General features: G+C 39.7%; 1 protein-coding gene across 4 annotated transcripts in view; it reads right to left on the bottom strand.

The window, feature by feature from the left end:
• The window catches only part of ATAD5 (ATPase family AAA domain containing 5), a 39,685-nt gene extending 31,712 nt beyond the window's left edge, over positions 1-7,973 (bottom strand). For all 4 annotated transcript variants that reach the window (XM_070562605.1, XM_070562604.1, XM_070562603.1 and 1 more), the window contains exons 1-3: positions 7,508-7,973; positions 2,540-4,464; positions 1,797-1,905 (exon numbers count right to left, since the gene is read on the bottom strand). In XM_070562605.1, the coding sequence (XP_070418706.1) occupies positions 1,797-1,905; positions 2,540-4,464; positions 7,508-7,573 (2,100 nt within the window). In that variant the 5' untranslated portion in view covers positions 7,574-7,973. The remainder of the gene's footprint in view (positions 1-1,796; positions 1,906-2,539; positions 4,465-7,507) is intronic.
• Between the last annotated feature and the right edge of the window lie 5,433 nt (positions 7,974-13,406).

Below are 13,406 nucleotides of genomic sequence, written 5' to 3' on the forward strand. Positions count from 1 at the left end.
CCCCGGGCTGCTGAAGCAGAACATGCGAACTTAACCACTGCGCCACTGGGTCAGCCCCTTCACTTTTAATTTTACATACTTCTCTGTTTGTTTTTTTAAACAAACGTTTGCTGGTTTTTAAGACCTTTAAAATCTTTTAAAAAATCATTAAAAAGAATAGGCATAGACATTCAACACATACAGAAGAAGGTTTGGAATGTTAAGGATTTGCTCCTATAGGAGCAGAGTGATAGATTTTTGTTCTTGTTCTGCTAGCAAAATTTTTGGCAGGCTGATGAACCTTATAGAAAGTTAGTATTCAAAATAATCCACCTAAATTTAAATTAACAACGCAATCATTGAAACAAATTGTTAGTACAAAGAGATATGTTTTACTGAATGTGTGAAAAAAACCATACACATATACATTTTGGCAAGCGGTTCTGCTATCACAGTCATGCGTCTCTTTACGATGGGGATAGTTGCGAGAAATGCATTGTTATGTGACTCCGTCATTGTGCAAACATCATAGAGCATACTTGCACACACCTAGATAGTATAGCCTACTACTAATGTTAGGGGACCACCATTGTATACGCAGTCTGTCAATGACTGAAACGTCGTTATGCGGTGCATGACTACACTTGAAATCTGTTTTTTCCTAATAGTTTTCTGATAAGTTTTTAAAAGTTCTTATTTATAGAAAAACAGAAAAATAAAGAAAATTAAAATTAACCATAATCCTATCACCTCAAAAATAGTCATTTCCAACACCCTACTTTCTGACCTTGCTGCCTATCCTCCCAGCTCTGACTTGGTCACTCCTGACTACATGAGGAACTTCAGTCCTCACAGCTCTCTACTCGCTCCCTATTTATCAGCCCTTGCTTCCCTCCACCCAGCTTAGATTCCACTGTACACCACTTCAGCCACTCCTAAAAACGTTCTCCTCCTTTGCCCCACTGTCCTTCAAAACAGAGTTAAATATTTACTTCATGAGCTCAATATGAGTACTAAGCATAAGATAGTACATGATAAGCAGTAGAAAAAATGATAGCTGTTAAATAAAAAACAGAAGAGATGCCAACTTTCTGTAGCAGTGATTGTCAGCCAAGGATTATTATCACCTTGGTGGCTTTTTCAAAACACACATACCTTTACCTGCTATCCTGGAGAGAATCTAGTTCTCTTGTGATGGGGATAAGCAGCTTATTTTGCAAAAGCAGCTAAACCATCCTTATATATCCCACTGCTCCCTTCATGGTAGCGGTTTTCAACTGGGGGTGATGTTTTCCCTTGAGGAGATACTTGGCAATGTCTGGAGACATTTTTGGTTATCATAACTAGGGGAGTTGGAGTACTACTGGCATCCCATGGGCAGAGGCCCCAGCTACTGCTAAACATTCTATAATACACAAGACAGTCTCCCACAACGAAGAATTATCCAGCCCAAAATGTCAACAGTACTGGGTTGAAAGATCCCACTTTCCAGCCTCTATTCTAGAGAAATAAACCAGAAATTCAATCATGACCTATAAGCAGCCTTAAGGAAAATGAGTGGAAGGTAACTCTCACTAACAAAACTTTTTCTAAGTAAATTACACTGTTCTTATCAATTGCTTTCATCTCACAATAAGATAGGTTGATTTCTTAATAAACTAAAGGTATGAAATAGTGACAAGTAATCTAGGGCTGAAGTTAATATAACCAAGCTATGAAGTATGCGAATCTTCCTTTAGTGTATTACTTCCCTTAGCAATTGTTGCTGTTTTAGGAAAGAGAATACCACTTACAAGACTCCCTAATATTTCAATTACCTTTCTAGTCTGAGAAGTAAAATCTCCATCAGTTGCTTCAGATTTCTCAGATCTTTTCTTTGATTTTTTCTTAGATTTTCTGGGAGTACTAATTCTGGTGAATTTCATTCTGGAGAAAAAACAGATATTCAGAAGCATTTTCATGATTATAGTGTGTAAAAATTTCAATTAAATACAGAATAAAACCAACCAGGGCTCCAATTTCTGGACAGTTTTAAAAAACAAAAACACTCCCCATTAGTTTCAAACTACTGACTCAAAAGTAAGCCAAACTCGATGTTAAACTCTTAGAAAATACAAAATGTTTCCTTTTAGAAATCATAAGCTTTACAGAAAATTAGCCCCTAAGATCACTCTTATATTAGTCAGAATCAGCATCAAATATATACCTCACAGTATACGGCTCAGTTTAGCCAAGAAATAAAGTTCTATAATTTATTTTTAATCTCATGTTTTGTTAAATGTACAGAATTCACATTTGAGGGATATTTCTCCAGGGACTAGCAACTGTGATGAATAAAAGTTTAGAATTCATCTAATATATATCCAGAATTCTTCTGGAATCATGCCTGACTTTAAACTAAATGTGGAAAATAAGCAGCATTTTTGAAGCCGTTTTCTTTTTCTTATAAATCAGCTGTGTTCTAGAAAAAACAATATTCTCCAATGCTTGAAGTATTTTTCTTCCCAGCGAATAATACATGCAGAATACTTAGAACTTCAGAACAAAAACAAAACTTTACCTAATAGGGCTCTCCGAATCGGAGGGTACTGTTATTAACTCTGCTGTATATAAGCTGTGCTTTTCTGATAAGTTGGCTGCTTTTGGAGTGGAAGCCTTTATGGGACTACCATCTTGTGCATCTTCAGAATCAGTACTTCTAATGACTGTTGCAGTAGGCGTGCTGCTATTTCTTACAGATCTTCTAGTTGATTTGGGTGTGGAAATATTTACCAAGCTGTCCTCAGTTTCAGCTTTAGAATGTGTAACCTTATCCTTAACTGGCACGCTGGTTTTTCTCGAAGTCTTCTTGTTATACAAAGAAGGTATAGTTAGAGGGTTAGCATTTGCTGTACCTTCACAAACAAGACTTTCACTGTTAAATAATGTGTTCCTTTTGAAACCTTCTGTTTTCTTTTGTCTTAAACTCATTCTAAGCCTATTTTGATTTTGTTTATCTTTAAAGGAAAAAGTTGTTTCTTGCTTTTGAGTATTTCCCTCTCTATTTTCACCTAGAGTAGCACCAGTATCTAGCATTTTCTTACCCTTTTTCCTCAGCTTTTTACTTTTCTCCTTAGGAAAACTTCCTTTATCAGTGTGTGACTGTGAACTGGCATTATTTGAAACCATTTCGACACTAGGATTTCTCATGACTTTTTTGGAATTACTGTCTCTTCCATCCTCATTTAAAGGTTTTTCACTGAGCTCTTTCTGCTTATCAGAAGACTTTTTGACTCCATTCTTAAGTGCATCTGATACTGGCTGCCTAAATGCTTTCATAAACTGCTGCCTTTCTTCTAGAGTGCATTTTGGTTTCACAGCTTCAGAACTTCCAGCTTCTAACACTGCCAATTCTAATTCTTCCTCCTGTATGACAACATTAGATTTTCTTTTCTGACCTGTCTGTTCATTTTCAGGATCAGACAGACTATTTTCCATTTCTAACTGCTTGTGTTTCAAGAAAATTGAGGGTATTTTCCTTGTCTTTTTTGGGGGGATAGGATGAACTTGTGCAAGAACGGTAACTGTCTTAAAGCGTACAGGTTGGGTAATTTCACAGGTTTCTGTGTCACTTATACAATCACTTTTGACTGCGTCTTCAACAGTTTCAGAAGGAGTACAAATTGACATTGCAGAGTCTGGTGTGTGTTCTACTTTATTCTCCTTGTGACTTTTTAAAAATTCCTCATATGAGACAGTGACCATACCATCAGTTAACTGGGCTGTTTTAGTTACAGGAGCTCCAGAGCCTGCATCATTTGCAATCCTCTCCACTTCATTAGTTAGGGAAGGCATACTGCATTTACTGTCTTTAACATCTTTTTGAAGGAGATTTAGTTCCTCTGCCAAGGGTAAACTTTCTGATAGGTCTATTACATCCCTGTACTTCCTTTTTCTCAATTTTTTGCAATGATTTTTTGTGGTCCTTTGTTTAGAATTTACTTTCTTAGAACTCTTTTTGGGGGCCATAGTGCTTGACTGCTTTTTGATATCTTGAATCCTTTCTGTAAGTACCTCTACATGTTTTTTGTCAAGTAAAACAGAAGTACTACTCTCCACAAAATCATTATTTAAACTAGAGTGTTCTTTACTATCATCACTGCTAATTTCAATTGGAGATTCATTTTCAGTTGTAATATTATTTAGTTGATGAGCTAAGTTAACTCTCTTTCCTCTCTTCTGAAACTGTGTATTTGAGAACACTTGCAAAGGTGATTTACAGTCTTTGCCACTGTTCGCAGGCAATGGTGGAGATGACTTGATCTCGCAGTCTTTTGCTGATTGAGTCTTCTCCTTTGTGGGTGAAGTCTTTCTAAAATAATGCAGAATGTTACTGGATTTTGGTGGAGAGAAAACCCTGTCTCCGGTTTTCCCTATTGGTGATAAATATTTTGTAATTGTTTCGCAGGAAGATCTGTCGTCATCTTTCCTTCGCTTTTTGCATGCCTATCAATTTAAAAGAAGAAAAAAAGCACTTATTTCAAGCAAAATAATACAAAACATAAATTTTAAACATGGATCTACTTTTTTTTTTTTTTTTGAGGAAGATTAGCCCTGAGCTAATATCTGCTGCCAATCCTCCTCCTTTTGCTGAGGAAGACTGGCCCTGAGCTAACATCCATGCCCATCTTCCTCTACTTTATATGTGGGACGCCTGCCACAGCATGGCACGCCAAGCCGTGCCATGTCCGGATCCGGGATCCGAACCAGCAAATCCTGGGCTGCTGAAGCAGAACGTGAGAACTTAACCACTGTGCCACCAGGCCAGCCCCAGATCTAATATTTTATGTAATTGGATAAAAAAAGGGAAGGCTCCCTTAGGTGACAAACATGATATATATTAGAAAGAAAAAGAGCTTTAAAGTTAAACCTATATTCAAGTCTCAATGTCACATCAAATTATACACTAATAATTTGTGTGCTTTACTAGATATATACTATACTTCAATAAAGTCTCAAGTCTACTATACTTATGCACAAATGTGTTCACTTCAGTTGGCCTCTGTTTACTCTATAACCTTTGAATAGTACCACCCACCCCACAGAATTTGTAATGAACACATTACATAAAAATATGTGAAGTCTGATGCATCATAGGGACTCTACAAATATTAATTCTATTCCATTTTTACTTTACTGTTAAAAATAAACAAAGTATTCTAACTGTTTCTTAGAAATAAGTACATAGTGAATAAGCCTAGGATCTCAAAATTTACTTATCAAGTAAAAATTGTGGTGAAGGACATTTAGCACAAATAAAACTGTCCAGTGTTTTAATTTGCTATTAAAACAGTTACTGCCTGCCTCCTCCATTATTTACTATCCTCAGAATACCAAGGTGACTATAATGCTAAAAAGTTACATTTTTGTTGGGCCATAAATTAGTAACTTACATAGGTCAACTTAAAAAGCAAATCTGCCTGTTATTTTATCCTCAAAATGAGCTTATTCAGGAATAGCCAAAAGAATTGCAACTCAGGATGTGCAGCCTATGGCAAACCATAGGCAAATCCAGAAAACAAAGGAGGGGAGCTGCCTTTATAGAGAAAAAGGGGGAATAGGGAGGGGCTCTTCGAAACTAAAGTCAATTGGGCAAACGTAAGAGTTCAGGGTACAACTGGCTCCCCATTGGCTGAGCTGCAGTGTTTCTCATTGGCCAGGCTTGACCCGCGGTGGGGAGAGAAATTTTCCCTCTGTAGTAAAGCAGTTTTACTTCCTGTCAAAGATGCAAGCCGGGGTCTTTTGCTGTTTGGGGTAATTGACAATATATAATAGGGTATGAGAATTTCCCCTCCAGGCCTTCCAACTCCAACTTGGTCGAGGTTTCTCTTAGTCATCTCCACACATAATAGAAAAAGCTTATTAGTTACAAAAAGCTCTATCAGTTTTTCTTTAACTTCCCTCAGTTCATTTGTCAGAATAAACTTGCCAGAATAACAAGGTAATTTTTCAAAAGATAAGTAATGGATGGGGCAATTATACTTCTAGAAAATGAAAACATATAAAGCTATCATGACTAAAAGCACAGTACTGATGCATGAATAGGCAGGCAACTTAATGGAAGGGCTCAGAAAACCAGAAAAAGACATTAAGTATATATTTAAGAACTAGGTGTATGATAACAGGAGCATTCAAGTAGTGGACAAAGAAGTAATTAATAAATGGTATTGGGGCACATTTCTAACCATCTGGATAAATATGAGGCAAAATAAATTACAGACATTAAAATTTTATATGTTTAAACGAAATAGTAAATGTATTACAAGAAAATGCTAACGAGTTGTCAGTGTTACTATTACCCTGAGATGGTATCAGAGGCACTATACCATAGGCTCTGGAGTCAGGCAGATCTAAGTTCAAGTGCTAGCTCTGACATCTACTAGTGTGCGACCTTAAGCAAATTACTTTTAACTCTCTAATTTACTTTTTCTAACTTAACTTACTTTTAATTACTTTTTAAACTTCCTGTCTCATCTGTAGAATATAGATAATAACTCATCGCAGAGTTGATATTAAGTAAAATAACATGTATAAGGCCTTTACCCTTAAAATACTATACAGTATTATTACTATGAAACAGGCTCTGTTAGCAGGGCACCAAAAGTAGAAATTGTAACGAAACGATTGATAAAACTGACCACACAAAAATCAAGAACTGTGTAATTCAAGCACCAAAAGTCCTTCTTCACACTTGAGACAAGCTGAGCAACTGCCTTGATATAGGAAGCAAGCATCAGCATAACAACTATTAGCAAGTAGACAAAAGTTACTCAATTCTAAAAAGTAAGAAAGAGTCCCAGTTAACTAAGTGGACATACATCTTGGCTCACTGTAAGGACACCAGTATGCATACTTCAGTTAGAACGTTACCTTGAGATGAAAAAGTGTAAAAATATAGCAATCGTCCACTTTAAAATGCCACTGCACTACTTCATGGCATTAGAATCTCTTTATAATGACTGCTTAGTGCATTTCACTGAAACTTGACGAACACATGACAATAACAGCAGGCTCCTAATTGCGGTATCTTCAGCTCTAAAGCCGTGAGAAGCCGATTTTTCAATTAAGTACCCTGTTTGATTCCTGAAATGACAATCTAAACGGTAGTCCTAGAACAGGTAGATGGATGGACTAATGGAACTTAAAGATTCTTTTCAACGCTAAAATTCTATGATTCCTTATCACGAACCCAGACTTGATCCTGGGATCTCTATGACACTTCACAAGTCCAAAACATCAAGTTCCAGCAACATTTCAGGATCTGGGCGCTGGTCGCGATATCGTAAGCCCTGACTTAGCTAGCTCCGCAAACATCTCACAATCCTGTTTGTCAGGACCTACCAAGACTTTCAGAAAAGGCATACTCCAGCAATTGGTCCACACAATGTCACAACTGCGGGGCCTCACCATATCCCTCCTTTCCCCTCACAGATTCAAAGTCGGGATCACCTTTCTCCCACCCGCAACAGACGGAGACACTCAAGCTCACCTCAATCTCGTAGTCCTTCACCGGAGGGGGAGCAGCTGCCGCCGCCATGGCCAAGACCCCCACCATAATCCCTGCTTCCTGGAATCCCGGTTCCTAGGACCTTGCGCGGCCCGGCCCGGCCTGCCTGGAGGCCATGGAGGCGGCCGGCTCCTGCAGGAGCGAGGAGCTGGGCCGTGGGGTCGGTCTCGGACTCCCCCACGCCCACCCGCTCGGAGCGGTGGCGGAGGCTGGGCCCAGCTCTGCCCAGTCGAACGCGGGAAGAGGCGCTGAGAAAGCGCGGGCAGCGAGGACCCCGGGGGGCGGCGGGTGGGCGCGGGGTGTCCCAGAGGCGGACGCTCCAGGCTTAGCGCTTGGGACCCGGGCTCCCGTGGGGAAAGCAAGCCGAACGTAGATCGGACCCACCGGCTTCGGAGGGAGTTCTTGTCAATTGGGTTTTCGCGCCGTCCTGAACGCAGGGGGCGGGGCTAAGGATTGCTTCCGGAGGCTGTGCGGACGGTACGCCGAGAGGGCCAGAATACTTCTTTGGCGAACCTACGGGAGGCGGGATTGCTTTACCGTGGAATTTAAAATTAGCGGGGATTTTGGAGATTCGAACTCCTCACCCCCAGTTTCACGGATGAGGACATGATTTGACTAAAGTATTAAATTCTTGGTAGCAGAATTAAAACGCTAGACTTTTGAGACACCAGGCTAGCCCCGATTTAAAAGTGGAAATTTGAAGGATACAGAAAAGGAAATAATTGGTTACATTCATCCCACATAGAATAAATATTATTTTGGCAAGGGTCCTGCCTCGAGATACGCCCATTCGGGGTCGCAGATTTCGATTCTTTACCCTTAATGTAGCTAAGGGGGGCATTTCTTCCCACGGATTTCGTCCGCTCAAGCAGCCTGAGGTCCTTGGCTCAGCTGGTTGGCGTGTGTTGAGCCGTCGCAGGATGCCAATAGTTCGCTGGTTTGTAGCAATGATAATCTCATACATCATTTGCATTGTTTTCATGAAGTTGTTTAACCTTTACTTTTTTTACGTTAAAGTTGTAATTGCACAAATATAAAGTATGTTTATTTTGTTTGAGTGCATAGTTTTAACTGCACGGTATGCAGGAGCTGAAACAACATATTAAATAATAACGGCAGGCCACCTTGTTAGGTCGGGTTACGCAAACTAATTTTAACTATTGACGTAACTGTGTCCATGTTTATGGTATTTGCTATTGTCCTGACAACATAAAGAGTACAAATTTCTCCAATGAAATTAGCGGTAATTACTTTTTCTTTGAAAATTCTTAGCCCTCGGTTAGGGTTTTCAGGAAGGGAGACTGCACTACCTTCAGTCTTCGAAGTTTTGTTATTTTGGTTTGGGTTTTCTAAATAACTAAATATGGGAGAAATTCTTGATCGCTGATTAATTGTATTTCATTTATTTATAGATAATGTGGGATGCTTTGCATTGACTCTCTGGAAGTTCCTAGAAGACAAGGTTGATGTTGCTGAGGTACCAAGTTTGGTTCTGGATGTATGGGTACTTCCTCAGAAATACACTTTAGAAGTCTTTTCCCAGATATGTTACCTTACTCCAAGCATAATTCACATAACTGTCTCCTCCTAGAATATCCTTGAGCCAGGTGACTGGGTTTTGATAAATCTGGCCATTTTCTACCTTAATTTTACTACTCAATGAAACACTAGCTTTGTGGGTGGTCACAGTTGTCCCTGCTCACTGTCTTGAGAGAGTTTCCAGGTCCTGGTGCAGGGTGTGGGAATCCAGGCAAAGACTGTGGACTCCCTGAGTTAAGGAGACGGAGCAGAGTGTAGGGAGGCAAGGGGGCTAGAGTTTGCAGGACAGAGAACTGAAGAAGAGAGAATGCTCAGAGACTCATTTCTCTCAGGCTCATTAGTGGGCTCTTCTGTAGAATGATCAGGAGATGAGCTGGGATTTTCACTGGGGAACTTCCCAGGGTTAATAGGTGAGATCTTTTCTCTGGGACCATTCAGCTTCTGCTCCAATCTCTTTGGGGGCAGGGGTGGTTATATCTTGTACAGTTGCATAGAAGCATTGGGAAGGGGTCACCTAAATGTATGGAACAGGGCAATGGACCTGGAATATCAACTCTAATTTTAACTGATGTCTCCTTCTCTCAGTCCATACTTCATGAACTATGCTATTCTATTCTATGCTATGCTATTCATCCATCCATCCATCCATCCATCCATCTATCCATCCATCCGTTTGTTCTGTAAATACTATTGAGTGCCTGATATGTCCCAGCTATGAACAAAGCAGCTATTAAAAAGAAAAACAGACAAAATCCCTATCCTCTTAGAGTTTATATTCTAGTTGGAAGAGACATGTAATAAAAATGATAAATAAGTAAAATATATGGTGAGAGGTATAAATGCTGAGGAGAAAATAATGCAGGAAGTAGGATAAGGAAAGAAATGTCTAGATAGGGGTTGCAATTTTTTTAAGTGACTAAAAATTTTAAAAGGATGGATCTGAGGCCTTCTAGCCTGACTTTCTCAGAAATCTCCGGGCAAAAGTGGTCCAATTCTGATTGGTTCACCTTTGCAGTTTAGGATATAACTTCCATCAGTTGGCTAGAGGAATTACTATTCCTCCATTCACTTTCCATCTTCCAAAAATTTGTGGCACTGTCTAGTGCTCTTTTATGTTCTCCACTGTTCTGCTTGACCTTAATCCAGTTTTAAAGTGTTATTTTGAAGGGGTTTTAAGCATACGTGGCCAATCCAAGAAGAGCGTTAAGACAGCTCAGGGTTCACCTTCTCCAAGAAACTTTCCCTGATATCTTCTTCCTTCCAGTTTGCCTTGGGCTGGATTAGGTGGCAGGTCTCTGCTTGTACTCATTGCACTCACTGCATTATATTATAGATTTCTGCTTATATGTGTGTGTTCCCCCCACTGGACTAAGAAGGCGGGTCCTTGGTCTCATTCCTATTTTGATTCCCAGCACCTAGCACAGAGCCAGACACATACCTTGTACTCTTTAAACTTTTTAACATTTTTTTTAAGGAAGATTGGCCCTGAGCTAACATCTGTTGCCAATATTCCTCTTTTTTTTTCTCCTCAAATCCCCAGTACATAGTTGTATACTCTAGTTGTAGGTCACTCTACTTCCTCCAAGTGGGATACTGCCACAGCATGGCTTGATGAGCAGTGCTAGGTCTGCACCCAGAATCTGAATGGTGAACCCCTGGTGCAGAAGCAGAGTGCGCAAACTTAACCACTTGGCCACAGGCTGGCCCCTCTTTAAACTTTTTGTAAATGAATGTGTGCTTTTACATGGCCATATTATTCAGTCTTTACACCAGCCCTGTGGAAGATATTTACATTATTGTCAATTTACAGAAGTAGAAACTATAGCTCAGAGGGATTTCCAAAGTTAGTGTTTAACCAAGTCTCCAACTTCAACCTCTGTGCTTTTTTGCAATGACACGCTGTAGTCAGTACATGGAGAAAAAGTGGAAAATGTCATTTTCTCTCCAATATTATATCCCACTCTCTTGATAACCATGAACGTTGTTCTGGTATCTACACTTCCCCTACTTGAACTGCATACTTGGGGAAAGCTAGCTCTACCCCTGGCTCTGGATCCACCCAAACTAATCTGCATAATCCGGCCTCCTGACCACAGTCAGTTATTTGTCCAAAGGTGGGCATGTGACCTAGTTTGGGCCCAGAAGACAAGCGAAGAGATATTCTGGGTGCCCCTGGGAGATAAGCATGTTTCTACTACTGATATAGGTCCAGGAAGGAGTTCTACTCGTTCCAGAAGGTGTATAAAATTAAACAGCCTTAAAATAAGGTAATGGTATAAATGGGAGAGAAGAGAGTTGCGGAAGTCTGACCTTTGAATCAAACTAACCCTAAAGTTGGTATTAGATAATGAATCCCCTTTATTGTTTAAGGTAGTTTGAGTTGGGTTTTCTGTAACTTGAACTGAAGGTATCCTAAAGGATACAAGATGAAAGGAAGGCAAAGGAAAAGAAGGAAAACGAGAGAGGCTCAAGATATTAATGACCTATGTAAAAGATGTAAATATATACTAAAGATATTTAGGAACATTCTGAATAAATCAAGAGGCCATTGAGATAAACTCAGGAAAGACTGACAAAACAAAATGTATGGACATATGTATAATATCAGCCTTGCCCCTTGGTCCCCTAACCTACCAACGAAGGAGAATTTTGCCTTCACCTCCTCCTCTGCAAGTTATCGACCTGGCTCCCCAGCTTCTGTGGTACAGAGCTGAGAGAAGGCACTGAAGAGACAGGTGGGAAGGGGAAAGCTGGGTATCAGGAGGTTCGCATTGAGAAGGGAAGAAGGGATTGAAGGAGAAACTCCAGAGCACCAATGGGGAATAAGAGAATGGGTGTGGAGAAGAGGATATGGAGCAGAGTTTCTATGACTTATGGAGACTGTCAGGAGATACAACAATTTAATGCAACACATGATTCTGGACTAGATCGGTTGGCTGTAACGGGCATCCTTGTGACAATTGGTTAAACTTGAATGGGAGTCTGAGCGTTAGATGGTAATAAAGTATCAATGTTAAATTCCTGGTTTTGATGGTTGCTTTGTTAGTTTGCAGGAGAATGTACCTGTAGGATATTAGCAATTTACTCTCAAATGGTTTATTCAGGAAAAAAAAATTTTGCACTGTATCTGCAACTTCTCTGTAAGTTTGGGATTTCTATAAATTTGAGTTTTCAAAATTTAAACATATATAGCATATGTAGCATATAAAATCTTTTAAGAGGCACAAGTCAAGGGGCTGGCCTGGTGGCATAGTGGTTAAGTTTGCACGCTCTGCTTGGGCGGCCTGGGGTTCGCAGGTTCAGATTCCAGGCACAGACCTACACACTGCTCATCAGGCCATGCTGTGGCAGCATCCCACATACAAAATAGAGAAAGATGGACACTGATATTAGCTCAATGACAATCTTTTGCAAACAAAAAGAGGACAATTGACAACAGAGGGTAGCTCAGGGCCAATCTGCTTCACCAAAAAAAAAAAAAAAAAGAGGCATAAGATTAGAATTATCTCAATTATTTTGGTTGCTGGACAGTATTTCTTTGTATGAGTTGCTATTCAAAAACTAAGTCCTAAGATTTACTTAGTTCTAGCTAGGTGATTCTAAATAATGTGTTAATAGTATTGTGTGCATAAAGGGGAGTCAGAGAGCAAAAAGTTGTCAGTTTGTGCTCAGTACAGTTAGGAGCTTTCTGAGAAGAGGCTGAAGAGAGAAGAGAGGAAGCTTTTACTAAGCGGATGACCAAAGTATTCTGGACTTAATCCATGTTTACTAAACAACTCTCTGGTTACAACTTGACTTTCCAGCTGTTACAGTTTTCTTGGCAATTATGTTCTTATTGTAAATAAATAAATTAGCAAGTTGCTTTGTTTGTTTCTTGTAAGTCTTACTAGCATGAGGAGTCTGTCCCCCTGAATCTGCTCACCTGTGAGTACACTTGAAAAGTCAATTCTAGACCAGTGTAATGCCATGGACATAACAGCTCTGTAAAACGCTGTCTGATGGCCTGCTGGCTTCTGTCATTGCCACCTCAGATCAGTCTTCCTCTCTGTTATCAACCAGAGTTTTTACTCTTTAGGAATTTGTGCTCTAAAGTTAAAAACAATGCATCCCAAAATTTCAAGCCGGGGAAAGCAGTTTCACAAGATTTTCTTCATTTTTCTTTGTATTTTTGTATAGTGTGGATAAATTAGATACATATATCCTGCCTCTCATCAGTTAGTAGTTCAAGAAAATAAAGGTGAATAAGACTAAGATTAGTGTCTTGGCTTTATGGACGTTTTCCTTTTAGTTTTTTAAAATTTCACGTAGTAAAGCCACCCAGGGTGGGATCCAATTATGTTCT

This window comes from Equus przewalskii, chromosome 10 (genome assembly GCF_037783145.1).
Source record: "Equus przewalskii isolate Varuska chromosome 10, EquPr2, whole genome shotgun sequence".
NCBI lineage: Eukaryota > Metazoa > Chordata > Mammalia > Perissodactyla > Equidae > Equus > Equus przewalskii.